At 25.8% G+C, this 17,782-nt stretch overlaps 1 protein-coding gene across 1 annotated transcript; it reads left to right on the forward strand.

Moving 5' to 3' along the window:
• Nucleotides 1–1,831: 1,831 nt before the first annotated feature.
• LOC123298469 lies at nucleotides 1,832–16,058 on the forward strand. The gene is made up of 5 exons (XM_044880474.1): nucleotides 1,832–1,869; nucleotides 13,435–13,823; nucleotides 14,217–14,324; nucleotides 14,492–14,897; nucleotides 15,732–16,058. Exons 1-5 carry the CDS (start codon nucleotides 1,851–1,853, stop codon nucleotides 15,749–15,751), a joined length of 942 nt encoding a protein of 313 aa, XP_044736409.1. The 5' UTR covers nucleotides 1,832–1,850; the 3' UTR covers nucleotides 15,752–16,058.
• Nucleotides 16,059–17,782: the final 1,724 nt, after the last annotated feature.

Raw genomic sequence — 17,782 nt, forward strand, 5'->3', positions numbered from 1 at the left:
AATTGAAACGATTTTGAGAATCAAGGCCTATTTTTAGCTGTTCTACGTACGGAAGTCTAAACTCGCACTTGAAACATAGCTGTAAACATTCTCTATTAAATTCCCTTTCAAACGAAAAAAATCAAAATCGGTTCATCCGCTTAAGCGCTACTTCTATACGTTACAAACTTAAGATACGGATTCTGAAGTTACGAACTTAGGCTGCAATCATGATCTTACAACATGACTTATACTATATTGAACCGTAAGATATTTATAAAATAATAGTATTTATATTCAATACAGCCTTGCTATCAACAAAAAAGCTCATCTTACTAATATTGACCGAGAAATTCCATATTTTGCGTTTCCTCTTCCGTCCTTCAAAATTCAAATATCAAATTTTATTCAACCCAAAATTATATTAAATTTTCTAAAAGCTTGAAAGAACATTATGATTATAGTTTACCTTTAATAAGTGCATACCTTGTTATAAGTGCATGGCTTTATCAGTAAACCAATTATGTTAAGATAATTTTCTTATCATTGCTACGACACGTCAAAACAGCTCAACAAAGTAATAGAACTTTTTTAACGTAAATGGCCTTGGACATATAATACAAATGTTATTTTAGTTTTTCGACCATTGGAAGATTGATTGTCTAAAAGTGATACTTCTGTAAATGAATTTAAATTGTCAGTCCTATGCCGTCCCAATTATCTATTCAGTGTTACCAACAAATAAATATCCATATAGTTTAGACGAAAAGAAATCTTTAGAAACAAATCGAATAATATCTAACTCCAATTTTCCCTTGAAAACAGTGCCTACACATCTTAATTACCAGTAGTTTTTTACATACAATAATTTGGCTTATTATAGACTCAAACTCAGACATAGGCCGCTGGCAATCAACTAAATTCCACGACACATTTCAACTTTTTACTTTTGATTGCATTCTGTATTTTTTTTTTTTTTAGAAGAATTTTTGCATATCACTGTTCTAAGAAAGAAAGTAAAATTTAAACCAAAATGATTTTTGATTTCATTACATTATGTAAAAATTAAATTGAGAGGGGATAAATATTTTATACAATAAACCTGATAATTTCTAAGAAAGAAAGTCGAGTGCCAATCAAACTATGTTCGCAAAAGAAGGGGTAACGTCTGGACTTTTATATGCACGTCACATATCTTTAAACAATTTCTAAGAAAGAACACCGAATTTAAATTAAACATTACAAAAAAGTAGGGGTAATGTCTGTTCATCTGGCGCCAATATTTCTATAACATTTGCTCAGCTTTATTACATTTTTTTTTTTAAATCATCTACGTATGCGCTAATATTTCTTTAAAAATTTTTTTTACATTTTTGATGTAATCTCATTAATAAAATAAACAATAATTTTATTTTTTTTAGAGGAGTGTATACAATCTCCCTCCCACCACGAATCAATCGTGAGATATGTCGCGCGATCATTATATTTACTATAAGCGTGTATATACTCACCACTGCAGCCTAATAAATTTATGTACATATATATAAGATGGTTAACCCTAAGATCTGATTCATTATCAATTCAACAACCCTAATATAAAGATCCTCCAAATGATTATTTATTTGTAATAATTAATATTTATTATTTATTTATTTATTTATTATTAATTTATTTATTTAAAACAAAAAGCTATGCTTTATTAAATTATTTATTTAAAAAATTATTATTTATTAAAAAATTTTTTTATTAATTTTATTGTTAGTGCATTTTGAGATTAAAATTATTGGAAAATAGTGAGTTCGCGATTGTTTCAATTTTTTTTTAGAGTGTGTGATTAATTTTAAGTTTTTTATTTAAATATCGTTATCAAAATGGTTGTTTTTGTTAAACGTAAGTAATTTTGTACTTTTTAATTACAAATCTTAAATTATACTCTTCAAAATTTATAAATTATGAAAAGTAGGCTTAATATTTTGCGGTTAATGAATCTGGTTTAATTTTATAAAAGAAAATTTAGAATAGGAAATACTTGCGTTAAAAAAATTTAAATAGCATTCGGGTAAATATAATTTTAGTTTGCTTACAAACCTTACATAACCAAGAAACAAACCGATTTATTTCCGGTAAAATGACCTTCAAATAACCAATCAATTTTTATCAGTGTATGTACTGAAAAATTATTTTAATTTTTTAGTATTTTTCCTTTATCAGCAAGAAATCGATTCGGGAATTGAATTTCGAAAAATTAGTGATTTTTTTAGTGGAATTTTGTACAATTTAGTTATAATTGATTTAATTGTAGTTGATATTCAAACCTCAAACAGTCTAGAAACAAACCTTTAAATTTCCGGGGTAAAGAACCTAAAAATTTTATTTTATCACTGATAAAAACTATGATTAATTTTTTTTAAAGATAATTTTCAAGGATTTAAATTTTATTAAATGAAAAATTAAAAGGAAATATAGATTTTCTTCCTCTAAGTGAGAAAATACCGTTAAAAATGTTAATTTTGTAATAAATTTAAAAATTAAATCACTTTTAAATTGATTATTAAGTTGCACAATGAATTGAAATGTGGAATAAATATTTTTTATGAGTCATTCAACCAACCAGCCGATTCATTCATAACATTGATACATTGATACATTCATTCATTGTATAACCAAACAGTGTAACAGGTGTCAAATTTCTTTTTTTTTTTGTGAAAATTTTTAGTGGGTATTTAAACCCTCTTTTAGTGTAGAATTAAACCATTATGTAAAATTTTTAAGTGGGGGTGTGTCAGATGATGACATCATATACTGATGATAATCATTTTAAATTTAATTAAATTGAGAAAAAACGACCATATATGGTATTTAATGTTTATTCATCTTTGTGGTCTTAAATTTTGTAGTATTGTTCATAAAAAGTGCTTAAAATAAATTAATTAGAAATTTTTCTTGAGAAATAGAGAAATCAACATAAGTAGGAAAAGTGAGTAAAAAAATTATTGATTTTTTGAAATACTTTTAAAATTACGTAAAATTTTATTATCAAAATCAAAACCTTTATTTAAAGAAATTAAAAAATTTATTAAGTGACATTTTCTCTCGAAAGCATAAATTTAAATTCGGCGCGAGTCTTTTTCCTAGATATTAATGGTAAATTCACGAATATTTTTATAACATGTATATATAAAATATACGAAGGTATATTAAGTTTAGTCTCAAGTTTGTAACGCTTAAAAATATTGATGCTACAAAAAAAATTTTAGTATAGGTGTTCATAAAATCACCTAATTAGTCCATTTCCGGTTGTCTGTTTGTCTGTCTGCCGTCTGTATGTCCGTCTGCCATCACGATTACTCAAAAACGAAAAGAGATATCAAGTGAGCTCAAGTTCGTAAATGAGCAACATAGGTCAATTGGGTCTTGTCCGTAGGACCCATCTTGTAAACCGTTAGTGATAGAACAAAAGTTTAAATGTAAAAAATATTCCCTATAAAAAAATAACCAACTTTTGTTTGAAACATTTTTTCGTAAATATCACTGTTTCCCCTTGAGGGCGCAAATTAGGCGTAAATTGTATAGTATGTAATTATGGGAATATTAGTTATATTTGTGGCATGTATGTATGTGTAATGTGACAGAGTAATCAACACTGTCTATAAATGGTATTTCAACAATTAAATCAGTCAATTGTTTGTTTTCACTTGTTTATTCTAAATATTAGCTAAGATTTCAACCACTCAGTCAAGACACAAGTCAAAAAAAAACAATTGAAGAATATTTTAAAAATTATGAATAAAAAATTTTTGAAAATTATTAACACAATAATTTTAATGACAAGGGTATTTTTTTAATAAATGGGATTAGTTTCAAAACAAGTAGAATCATGTTTGTTAATATGTATAATAAATGTAAAAGTTATGATTCACTGTTATCAGTAAAAAAAATAGTAATTACCTACGCGATTGTAAAGTACTACAGCTCAGGTATTTAAAAATATAAATAAATAAGTTATGATTTAATACAATAATGATATTAGATAAATTGTTTACTAATAAATAAGTGAGTATTTTTATTAAATATGAATATTTATAAATATATTTTAATTTTTTTTTTTTTTTAAATTATTTGTTGCACCAAGTAACTACTAATTAGGGATTCTCCCATATGACGCAATTCATATTCATCATCAATTCATACGTTGAGGGCCAGATATAGTTCCCCCGTCTTCAAAGTCGTGTCTAATAACTTTATCCTCTGCGAAAAAGTCGTGGCAAGTTTAAAATAGAAAAATATGAATTGTGGATTATGCTATTTTTGAATGGCAAATAATTTTTCTTTAGCAAAAAGGGTGTCCGTCGTGCAATACTTTGAAAATTGCAATTTTTAAGGTTTCAAATAACGAGAATTTAATATATCTTCTTTTTTGAATATCATTCAACGCTTTAAAATTAATTTTTTTTAACTAAAAAATTTAGAAGCAGGTCCCATAAATGAGTGATCCCTGTCTATGAGTCTAGCCCTAGATCTATGATAGTACAATACAGGTACCTTATTCTAAGAATACATTTATTATTTTAAATAGATGCTAATTAATTATTACTTATCATAAATTATCAGATAATTATAGAAATAAATGACATAATAATATTATAGTTAATAAGAAATAACACTTTAAAATTTTAAATGATTCCCTGAAATTATTGTTTTGTTATACCGGTATTTTATTAATAATATCAGCTGATCTATTAGTGCATAATTACTGATCATTTTTTATTAATAATATATTATTTTCAATTATAATTAATTACTAGTTCATCTATTAAAATGAGGTTTGTGAGAATTTTCCCAATATTTATATATTTGACTCTTTATACAAGAGTTATTTCATATTTGCAATGATATTGTCTATATTTTTTAATAAATGGCAATTCATTTTTTTATAGTAAAAAGTATATTATACTGTTTTTTTTGTTTTTTTTTTTTGAGCAATTTTTTTGTATAGTTTAGGAAAATAACATAGAAGTGGAAATCTTACCGATTATGTTATTGGTCAAATATAAGATACTTAAATGAAAATTCCCAATAACAAGATACGTTGATTAGTTCTGCTTGGATAAATCTTGTGAAAACAAATATTCAAAGATTTTTTCAAATTAATTAAATTTTTAAAAAAAAAAAAGGTAAATTCTCTTCTTTTTAAAACAATTAGTTCCACAATTTTAAATAGGAAATCCCATTTATTTTTAATATATTCAAATAACGGAAATTCTTGAAATAGTCCGCCAAAATGTTTATTTTTTATTATTTTTTTAAAATCCAATAAAATATTTGTGCAAATATTATTCAGTTTTTTTTTTTATGAACATGCATCATGAAAACGGAATGTTTATTGTGGGTAACATCTTCGTTGTAATAAAGCTGTAGAAAACATATTTTGTTTATATAAGTTGATTTTTTAATTACTGTTAAAAATCATATGTTTTTATTATCAATTTTTCTTAATAAATTGATTTTTAGATACAAGTTAATCTATTTTTGTTAGTAAGAATTTCATAGAGTTAGTCATAACATCGGCTTAAAGCAAAGTTGGTGCTTTATTTAGAAAAAAAAGCTCTTTTTATTAACTGCACTTTACGCACTGGTATTTAGTTTTAATGTAATATTTTAAATTTTACACATTCCTAATTTTCTAATGTTCGATAGTCAGGTAGAAATTAATACAAAATTTAAGAGGTTATTCCTTGAAAGAGCTACTTTCGCAATACTTGGCATTTAAATATTAGCCAAAGATTTATACAGAGTAAGAAAATTTTCGAATAGCCGAAAAAAGAAAAAGTTTAAAATAATTTATAATTATTTCCCCGATAAATTTTATATACAAGTTGATCTGTACATATTGGTAAAAACTACAAAAGATGAACTATGATGAAATAATGATACGTTTGTGGTATCTATATCACGTTTGTTTAAATAATATTGAAGTCTGTGGGTGTAAGGAGTTTTTTTTATTAATTTTTTTGCAATTAAAGCCAGTTTTTGTGTTAAGATTTAGTAATTATTTGATTTTTATTACCAAATATTAATTTCCAAATTTAATTAGCTTTGAAATAGTTTTTGTTTAAAATAAAAAGATAAATTAGTTGTATTTTATATCACCGGTTGTCGCATGGCAAAATAATTTTGTCAATATATTGATTGTTCTTTGTTAATAAAACATTTCGTCTACTTTGCATATAATCAAAAAATTCTAATTATTATTGATATGAAATAGTTTTTTTTAACGGCTTGGAACAAAAAAAAAAATTGATTAACTAATAATTATTGGTTTCAATAATCATAAAAATTATAGACATTTAAATAAGTCAATGGACATCATAAAAATGATATTAGTCAGAGATATGGAGATACCTACACCAAGCAACTAACTCTCCACTAACCTATAATTTTAATAACATAAACTATAATACATGTATAATATACTCATCAAAAGTATTAAAAGAAAATTTTGAAACAGCTGTATCCCTGCGAAAAATCATGGAGTTTCAAACTACACTCATTTGTAAACTTCTAATTTCTAGTTTTAAAATTTCTGTTACCCTTTGTCGCTTAGTACGGAGGATTGAAAAGATGAGAAATGTTTTCCTTGAAGTTTATATTGAGATTAGAATCGTGCCTAAAATTTAAAAATTATTTTACAACAAATCTGCTCAAAAGTTTGATTATTTTTCTTGAAAATCTAAAAATGCTATATGAGCTTTCTTGATCACGATTTTAGCTTTCCCGACAAAATAGACACTTATCTTATATCATTCGAAACCTCAAACTGTCTCCTTTTAAGCCCTTGCATATTGTTTTAAAAATAATAATCTCCTACTTTTTATTTTTTAAATATGTCAAATAGCAGTATATTTACATATTAGAGACACGGTTTTTTCGTCGGGCCACAACTGTTTAAAATTTTGTGTTTTTTTTTTTTCTCTAATACTTTTGACGAGTATATTATAAAAGAGATTTGTATCAGAAATATACTCAGGGTGTGGAGATTTAAATTAAATTATTAAAACTCAATATTTATTAACTCATCTTAAATATATTTCGTTTTTTTTTTATGCAAACACAACTATCTGCCTTTGACGATTGGTCATCAAAAACCATCGATTGAGAGTGATAGGTGTGCAATAGCCCTTATTTTTTCTTCTCACTCCTTACTACCACTTGGAAACGGAAAAAGACTCGAAAAACGCGTATTTTAATGATGGCCCTTTAGTCATTTTTGGTACAGGTTACAAGAATACTACTTTACCATGATATTCTGTCATGAATCTTGCATGGTGTGGAATATAAAAATAAAAAGGCTTATTAACTGTTGCAATTTTGAGTATTTCGATTGATCAAAGCAACCCAAAAAGCGAAATGTTTCTTTCAAAATAGTGTACACATTGTTATTTGAAACAGCGTTGCTGGCAAGAGTGATATCCAGATATAATTGAAATAATTAAGAATAATAAAGCCACAATTGTGATACTTCGCTGTATCAATAATCGCCCATGTTGGCATTAATGATATAAATGTATGTGGGTATATACTATCATTATTTACACAAATAACCAAAACATATGTTCATTCAAAAATTGGAAATCCCAATGAATAAGCACTCTAACTGCATTATATAAACATCAATGCATCCCAATTCATTTATTTTACAAAGATTATTTAGTTGTCATTCTTTCAATGGAGCGGCGGCGGACAGGTTAAAATCAATATTTAATAACTGATCAATATAAATATACATAAATGATTTTTCAAACATACATCGCGCGTCGTTGTTCGCACTCTCGCACCGTGTGAGTGTTTAAAAAAGAACTAAAAAAAAATTAATAATAATTATCATTTTTCAAACAGAACCATAAGAAGAAACCTATGTGTATATTTAAATTTAAGGTGGTTGAGGTATTAAGTATTGATTTTTAAATTTTTGAAACGATTTTATTATAATAGTTTTTTGAGTACTAGGTAAAAATTTTAGTTTAACGATCGCCATGTTTTCGACTGTCACCTCGGAAGCGACATGTATACCACGTGACATACATACGTCGTTGAAAACAGTGAATCACAACCGATCATTAAAGCTAATCAACATTGGATACTGTCAGTACTTGGATGGAAAACTACTTGAGAACATTATGTGCTATAGCATTTTTATTGTTTATAATAGCTTTTATACAATTATATATCTTACTTCTATTGGTTGTCCTCATGACTACCGATTATTTTGTTACTTAAGATAGACTAGAATTATGCTAATTTACATGCTACCTACAAAGAAGTCAGGATCTAATCGAAGTCCTTACTTCGAAAAAAATGGACTGGTATTCATATCTTGACGCCAATCACATCAGCTTTTAGAAGACATACTTCGATAATTTTCATTATCATTCTAGAACTGATCAATAAAGTTTGGTTCATATTATCGAAAAATGGAATTTTATTTTAAACAATAAATTAAATTTTTATTCTATTCGTGCTTTTCATAGTGTCTGTTGAGATATACTTTTTTATCTATTAAACAAAATATAACTAAAAATGAATTGGTTTTATGACGTCATCAGTAACACGTCAGCACTCCCATCAACCGTTCGGTTATCATTAGTACCTAGATGAGAGATTTTTTCAAGCATTCTGCGCATGCCTCAAATATTCTTTCATTTACTGAGTACAATTTTGAATAAGTGAATAATTTTAGATCAAAAATCAAAGTAATAACAATCATATTCAACTATTATTCTGTAAATATTAATTGAATTAATTCTTTGTATAGAAAAAATGACAATTTTAAATAGAAAATAAATATAATTATAGGTTATGTATCAGTAAGAATGCTTTCAATAAAAATTATAGTATAAATAAGTCATGAATAAAAGTTACTTAATTTATACCGTGCAGAGAACTTAAAAAAAAAAAATATTAAAAAAAATCTAGAAATAGATTGATAAAATAAAAATTCGGAAATAGATAAGCAAATAGAACTAATTTCAGCCAAATGAGCGCGAGCAAAATGCTCATAGATAGCAATTGCTGACAGGTTAATAAAATTAGATGAAACTATTATTATTAGGTATATCTATTACACTAACCACCTTAAGAATTGCGACGCATTGTAAAATGGTATATAGTTGACGCTCTGACTATTGGAGATTTCAATGCGCGTTGAGGTACCACAACACTGTATAGCCCCATATACATTTAACATATTGTGAAAGAGTGTTGTTTGTATATACACCTATATTATACCCTCTAATAGAATTATAATATCACGCTTCATACACAGAAACGGAGTCATTGTAGAACCAAGCACAAGTGTTGTCAGTATATTTGTTGAATTTTTTTTTAAAAGTAGTTCACACAGTGTTGAGATTTGTGTATGGTTTTTGGACTAACTATAATAAAATTTGTACACATTTTTATGCGAATTGTTGTCGCCCGTATTAGTGTTTTCCGTTTTTTCTTGTAAAAGACTGAACTGTTTGTTTTCTTTACGTGTGTTAATTGATTTTTTTTTCTTGTTCTCGTGCGAAAATTTTGTTTATTTGTTATTACGCGACCGGCGGATTTTACGGAAAAGTGAATATTTTTTTTTTGTATTTGTTTGAGACGAAAAAATTTAAGTGTTTTGTGTTGGATTATGATTAGAATTATTTGGAGTATTCGAAAATTTTTCATCAATGGTTTTCGGTGTGTGTAATCAAATTTGTTTTATTTCTTTATCTTTAAAATAAGATTGCTATCTTGAAAAATATACAATTTCGCAGTAAATGGGTTCTTTATATGCAGGAAAAATTTGAATACTCCTCGCGGAAATTAAATTTATAGATTTTCCCAACTAAACTTAGCAATTTTTCTTGTTGAAACGGTTATTTAATTAAATAATAATGCTGATTTTCTTACTTTTAATTTAGACAAATTAAATTTTAATATTAAAAATATAGCAGATTTCCCCGCAAGGAAAAATATTTTTCGTAGAAAATATTGAAAGTCACTGCTTTTGTTTCTTATCAAAATGATCAACAATGTCGGGTTTTTTTTGTCTTAGATTTGATTTTCTTGTCGAATTTGTGTAGCTTAATTTTTGAAAGTTGTTTCAACAATGTTGGTGTTTTAATCGCCCACATATATTTTTGGCAATTATTATGGGCAATTTACGTAAATTGTGGTGATGTTTTATTGTTAAAAGTTGGGAAAATTTATCTGATTACGTGACAATAATTAGTTGATTTTTTAATAATCAGGTATTTCCCGAATTAATTAAAAACTAAAATTAATTTACCTACAATTGTTCATTTTCTGTCATTACACTCTTGAAAAATTAGTTTCAGTACGTCAAATAAACTTGAAAAAGTTTGCCGGAAATGAAAAAGTTTTTCCCATAACTGTCATTATTGAACTTACAATCATATTCATTCAATAAGCGTAACTGAAAATGTTACAGTCTTGATCGTAAAAACTGCTAAAGTAAGCTAAAAGCTGCTAAATAGATTGTTGGAAATTGTTAAAATATATTTAAAATAACTCAAAAACTGCGCTGTCAGAATATTTATAAGTTTTTTATCTTATATGACATAAAAGTAAATACTCTTTTTAGGAAAAAACGCCTCTTTATACGAAATTATTTCAGTTACACGATTCAAATGCATATTTGGTGATAAAATTGGTGTTTTTATCACAAAATTTGAATCAATCTTTTTAAATTGAAATTATGTTCTACAAAATTTTATAAAATTATTTCAAACATTTGTGAAATTCACTACAAATTTGTCATTCAAAAATTAAGTTTTAACACACAAATATAATTTTATATTTTTTGATAAATAATATATTTTGATTACCTGAAAATTAAAACTTTTGTACTTAAAACTATAAATTTTAAAATAAAATATATGATCCAGCCCACTGTCCTTAAAAAAAAAGAAGATTATTGAAAAGAAGGTATGACCTATGAGAAAGAGAAGATAAACTTTTACAATATGTGTATAAAAAGTAAAGCCCTTTGGTAAACACGATTATAAGTACCTAATTTGTTTATTGTTATTCAGGGGTGGGAAAATTAGTATACACAAATATTTAACCATAAATTGACAATTTTATCTAAAGATCAAAACTTACCGTTTTGAAATTACAATTTTATTTTATATGAGAAGATTCAGGGATGCACAAACTTTTTTTTTCCTCAAAATTTAATTTAAAAGACTACTGCTATATCTGTTTAATGACGATAAATTAGTAACAATGAGTAAAATTTTGGTATGGATTATTTGAAAATTTTACTACAATTCAATTATACAGAAAGTTTCATTACTGGACCTAATTTAATAAAAATTCGACAAATCCCCTAAAAATGTTCAACTATTCTTTAGATTATGCTCAGATCTCTGGCGATGATTTGAAAAAATGTATGTTCTAAGAACTGTATTTCGAATTGTGTTACTTTGAAATGTATTATTTCTAAGCGTTTTTTAATAAAAAAAATATCAATTTTTGACACCCGACGAAAATTTTTTTTGCAAATATCATTAATTGTTTGAAATTGTTAATAACTTTGACGCCTCATCAATTTTCTGATTACGTTTGAAAAGTAAAGAAATACTGATCTAGAGCATCAAAAATTATTGATAACGAAATTAGAAAACCTCGGTGTTTTAGAATCATCGGTTAATACACCAGGGCATATTATTTGTAATCCGATATATACAAACCCTTTCAAAGAGACAAATTATAAAAATTAAAAGGCTTAAAAATATTACAAAACTACAAAAATCAATTTACCAAGTTTTAAATACTTGACCAAAAATAATACCTACATTTTTTTTTCAAAAATAATAATTTGGTTATACTTTTTTTTAAATTACATAATGACTATATTTAAAAAAAAAAATTAAGAGCCGAACGAAATTAAAACATGAAATATAAACGTAAGCGAAAATATGTAATTGAAAAATTCTATAGATCTATTGAAACCTATTAAAAAATGAACTTATTAAATTAATAGGCCTGGGCCAGCCAGAAATATTTGATAGTTATTTCAAAACGGTAGAAAATTTGAATGGCTGTTTTCTCTTTCCACAGTAGGATTGTCCAGAAAGTTCCAGGGTGGTCTTGAGTTAGTGAGATTCCATAGATAGTTTTTCCATAGGTAAAAATTTGATATATTTGAATAAAAGTTACTTAGAATTATCGTATTTACCTGAATATATCTTAATCTTTATTGACTGATCTCTGGGAGATTTCTGTTGATATAGGAAGTCGGGAAAATTTACACGATTTCTGGAGTCTCACGAATAAATCTGGAGAGGAGGTAACTCTATTTCGCGAGGAGCTTAAGATTGATTAGTATTCATTGACGACGTCATTTAAATTAGGAATTGAAAACAATTTGAACAGCAGCTTTTCAAATTTACATCCATTCTGAAATAACTGTCAAATATTGTATCTGACCCTATACCAATAAATTGGTATGATTGTCTGGAATGTTAAATCCCTTAAGGATGTAATTTACTTGTTAATTAACAACTTCAAAAAAATATATAAGTACATATTTTTATAATGAGAAATTCTTACTGCAGTATAAAAAATAGAGTAAAACTCCAAAATCATTTTATAATAGATAAATTCCATAGTATCAATATGTGTTACGACAAAATAATTTTTATATAATTAAATAAATCGTAAACTGATTGATTGATTTCACTGATCTTAAGACCTTTTTGCTGCAATTAATTTCTTTTATTCTTCCAGTGTTATTTACCTACCATAAAAATTTCATTACGGCACTAACTAATCCTGAAGGCTCCATATATAAAACTCTGGACACGCGCATATGCCTTTCTGCCAAATATTTTCTGTGATGACCATTTATTACTTTAAAATTAATGATGGCAAAAATAATGTACCTACGTAAACCGGGTTTTTTATGGTCTAGCATTCATATTTAAAAATTCGTCAACTAACACTGAAAATAGTATTCAGTTCAGATAAAAACTTTAAAAAACTTAATAATACAAACACCTTAAAGGCTCCTATAAATGAGCAAAAAAACCAAAGACGGTCGGGTTAGAGAAAAATATTTTTTGCCCACAAATTAATTGCATTTATGTGTTATAAAATACAAATTTTGTCTAAAAATGGCATTTTCTAAAACTATGAATATAATTGAAGCTCATAGAACAAGAACATTATTGGAAAAATTTTAAGTAAAGGAATTTGAAAATAATTATTTTAAGATGGAAATTAGAAAGTCAAAGGTTTAAATAACAAAAATTTCTGGCACATGCTTGAAAAACATAAATTGGCTCAAAATATGTTTTTTTTCTTTTATAAGATTAACAGAAATGCTTAGGAAATAAATTATAGCAAAATTTATATATTACGAATTCATAGTACTAATTTCGATTTTCTCGATTGTTACAGATTCAAACACACAACACAAAAAAGCCATAAACAGCTTGTTAACAATATTAACAATTGCAATATTGTTAGTGCCACATACAGTATTAACATCACCAATTATGTTACAACAATTATCAAATAATATTGATACAATGTTAACAGAAGCACAACAATTAACAAGTAACAACAATGATAATAATAACAGCAATAATGATGAAGTGCCATGGTTATTTATACCATGCGGAAATTCAATAATGGAAACGAAAAAACCAAATCCATTGTCTACAATGAATAGAGCCGTACAATGTAGAAAGCAAAAAGTTTCAATGGCTGATATTGAACGGATAATTTTGATGGCACATCAAGCGATTGTTAAAATTCAACAAGTGATACATAGTAAAATATTCGATGTAAGTATCTATTTTTTTCTTCTTCTTATATTCCAAACGTATTTTGAGTTTTTGAGAATTAAAGTTTTATGAGATCATGTTAATGTTGACACCAGATGTATTGTCTCAATTTGCAAAAGTTTTCTGCCAGCTTGTCTTGTTTCTATAATTGAATGCATTCTATTTCTTGCTTTTTTTCGTTTATACAAATAAAAATTTCTTTGGCATTCAAATTCGGAGTAAAAAGAGCCTTAAGACTGTGTACCTATATCTAAATATTTTAATTCAAAGCAAATTTCTGTTGTCGAAAACTAAAAATATAATTGGTTTTTCTTATGAATTTTAAAATAAATAATACCACTCGATTTACCGACGGATAAATAACAAAAATATTAATTTTCAATTTCTCTTTAGTTACAGGCACGAGATATGTTAACAGCGGCTTTAAAAGGGTCAAGGTGTAATGTTCACAAAAAAGCTGAACTTTTAAAAGCTTTCCGAAAAAGACAAAAGAACAGAAAGGTAAGCTTTAAAAATATTTTCCATGAAATCGATGTTTAGAAATATTAATTGAATTTTTAAAAATTTGTTTTTTTATCTTGTAGATAAAATGTTAAAATTGAATTAAATTAATCCCCAAACTTAAATTAACTAAAATTTTCAATGGATTTTTTTCTTTCTCTTTTCAGATAAATTTAACCGAACAATTACCAAAAATTCACCGTGAATTACAAAACTTAACATATATTTTCTATCGTTTACAACAAATCAGAGTGCTCACATCAATCGAAGATCCAAACCTTAATAATCGTACAGAAATGATTAAACAAACGAAACATGTCATAAACGTTCTTCTATGCGAGGTAGAACAAACAATCAACAATTCATGTAGTGATCATTTAATACATCGTGTAACATTACAAGAATTACAAGAAATCAATGAACAACAAATTCCACAAACAATATCCAGTACTGATTTACAAATCGAAGATTTAAAATATTTATATCAAACGGAAGAAGCATTATGTGAACATTTAGAGCTGATGCAATTTGTTAAACATAAACGTGAAAATAAACAGCATCGAAATCATAAAGGTATTAATCGAAAACAAAAGACGAAATCAAAAAATCATAAAAAACAACAACAGCGTCACAAAAATAGAAAAAAAGTTCTTCGTAATTTAAATTAATAGTTTTTTTTTTCCAAATTTCAAAAAAAAAAAAATAAATAAATCTCGTTGAAGTTACCAATAATTAACGCTGAGTCTATTCACAAGCTAACGTTACAACCTTTGAAAATATTTGTATTTTTGTATATTGTGGAGGTAGTCGCTTTCTTTGTAGTATGGTCACAAGTATGACAAGTTTTTCATAGAATATACGCAATATTCTTTGTTAATTTTATACTCACGAAATTTTAATTGGCGCAGTCGGTAGGGAATATAATAAAAACAGGATGCTTCAAGTCTCTTGTTTGTGTGATGTAAATGAGCACGTATTCAAGAACGAAGGGAATGAATGTTTATTGAATCAGTATTATTTAAAACTTATATTAAATTCGATAGAAGTTAATCAAACCTTGTTACAGCTGATGGAATATTCACTTGGATTTTCGTGAGACTATAAGAATGATATTTAACATTAGCATGTGAATAGACCCGGTGAACAATTAAAGCAGTATTATTATATTTATTTTAGTAAAAAAAAATTCTTTTTAAAAATTTTAATTATTATTTTAGACTGACGATCAATTCATATCTATATATATTTTTTCTTTTTATTTAAAAAAAAAAAATCTTTATTATTCTCTCTTTAAAAATTTCTACTTAATTTATTTTTAATTATTTATAACATACACACCATCATACATACACACAAAAAAACACACTACAAAAATTTTTTTCTCATAGTACATTTTTTTGAATATAGATGGAATTATGTACGATTAGTCACGGATTAAATATATAAAAAATATCAAGTACAGATAGAAATAACTGTGCTGAGAGTTTTGGGAAGGCAAAACTGAATATATATTTTTAAAAAAAAATATTACTCAACATTATTTAAAATATGGGAGCAGAGAGAGTCCAAGAGTGAGCGTACCAAGCCAGGAGACTAAACAAATTTTTTTTAAAATAAAATGTAACGTATGTATTTTTATTTTTGAAAGATGGTATTTTGGTTTGGGTGCCTAAGCTGCTTACCTCGCTTAATTTGTAGTATTTTTAATTATAATTTTTTTTTTCTAAAAACATTGCCTTTCCAGTGAAGAAAAAAAAGTACCGATTGCATGTATTTTTTTTTTAAAGATTAATTTGAAAATAATTGATATTGAAATTTCCCAGTGATTAATGTAGTTATTTTTTTTTTATTTCTAATTATTTTTTTTTATATATTTTAAAAAACCAAAGAAACATGGTTTGCAATCATTTAAATTTGATCTGAAAAATTTTTGTTAAAAAATGTGATTTTTTTTCCACAAGGACGTTTTACGTAAAAAAATTTAATTTGACCTCTGATTGTTTTTAATTAGTAATTAATTAATTTAAAAGAAAAAAATTACATTTCATTTTAATTCTGAGTATGATCAATCACGCTGAGAAATTAGAAAATTTATGTACGATAGCTCGAATTAAAATAATTTAGAAAAAAAAGTATTTATTTAATTTTAAGGTTTGTAAATATTAAATTATTTATTTATAATTTATGACAGATTTTAAGTATGTTCCAATTACAGTTATAGAACTAAAACAGTGCTAACAAATTATTAGTCCAGTTCCAGATATTGTTAGAAAAGATATCTCCATGTTTGAAAATGACACGAGAGTATTTATAAGAAAATTATACAGTTTTATTCACCTTTATTTTCCTGAAAAACTTCTGATCTGATCTCTTGTAAAGAGTTTTTTTGGGAAATTAAAGGATGTTGAAATTTGTGCTCAAATGAAATTTGCCCACCTCCTATAGAGTAATTATTCTGAAGTTGATTTATAATCGAACAACATGCAAATTTATAATATAGGTACAGTTTTTTTATTCGGATCCGGATCCGTTAGTATCAGACGTATAAGATCATTACCCCAAAATCGTTGAATAAATATTTCTTATAAACAAAAAAAAAAAGACTATATTTTATCCAAAATATTGGTTTTATTTGAAAATTATTTAAAATACAATGAATATACGAATTTTTTCGGTTGAGAAATAGAGTTGTTAATTCTGCTAATTATAATTGACCATTTCTAGAAACTTCTAAAGCAGGCGGTTCAGCTGAATTCTTGAATTGTAAATGGAACAAACTTATATAATGTCATAGGGTATGTTAAAACTGTGATAAATAATAAACGTAAAAAAATTCTTTCATCCAAGTATTATTAAGTAATTTTATTATTTAAAAAAAATTTTTTTTCTTATTTTTTTACTTAAATTAATGGTAAAAATGTTCCTAAAAGAAAACACAACTTTTGTAAAAAAATAATTTGTAATTTTTGTCCCAGTGGAGTACACTTAATGTAAGTAGAAGAAGGACAGAATTATTACAATGTTATAAAAATAACTTTTCTACGTACACTCAGTGTATAAAGTGTATATACACCAGAGGACAAAAAGAACAGTCTTAATATTATTGTCTACGTAAGTGTCGTATTAATCAGTACACACACTGTAGATTCGACTAATATTCTTATATAATGTAATTAGTAATATTTATATAATGTATATAAATTAATGCTTTTATTATTTATATCAATTATTTAATTATTTATTTATAATTAATAATTAATTTTTTATATATTATTATATTATTTCATGTATTCGTATATTTCATACTTTAATTTATTTTTCAAAAACACTTTTATCATGTTACCAATCTCACACACTTTTTTGTAATAAAATTGTTGTAAAAATTATTTTATTAACAAAAGAAAACGAAAAAAAAAAAAATATTTCCATTCGAAATGATATTTCAAAATAAAATGCCA

This window comes from Chrysoperla carnea, chromosome 4 (genome assembly GCF_905475395.1).
Source record: "Chrysoperla carnea chromosome 4, inChrCarn1.1, whole genome shotgun sequence".
NCBI lineage: Eukaryota > Metazoa > Arthropoda > Insecta > Neuroptera > Chrysopidae > Chrysoperla > Chrysoperla carnea.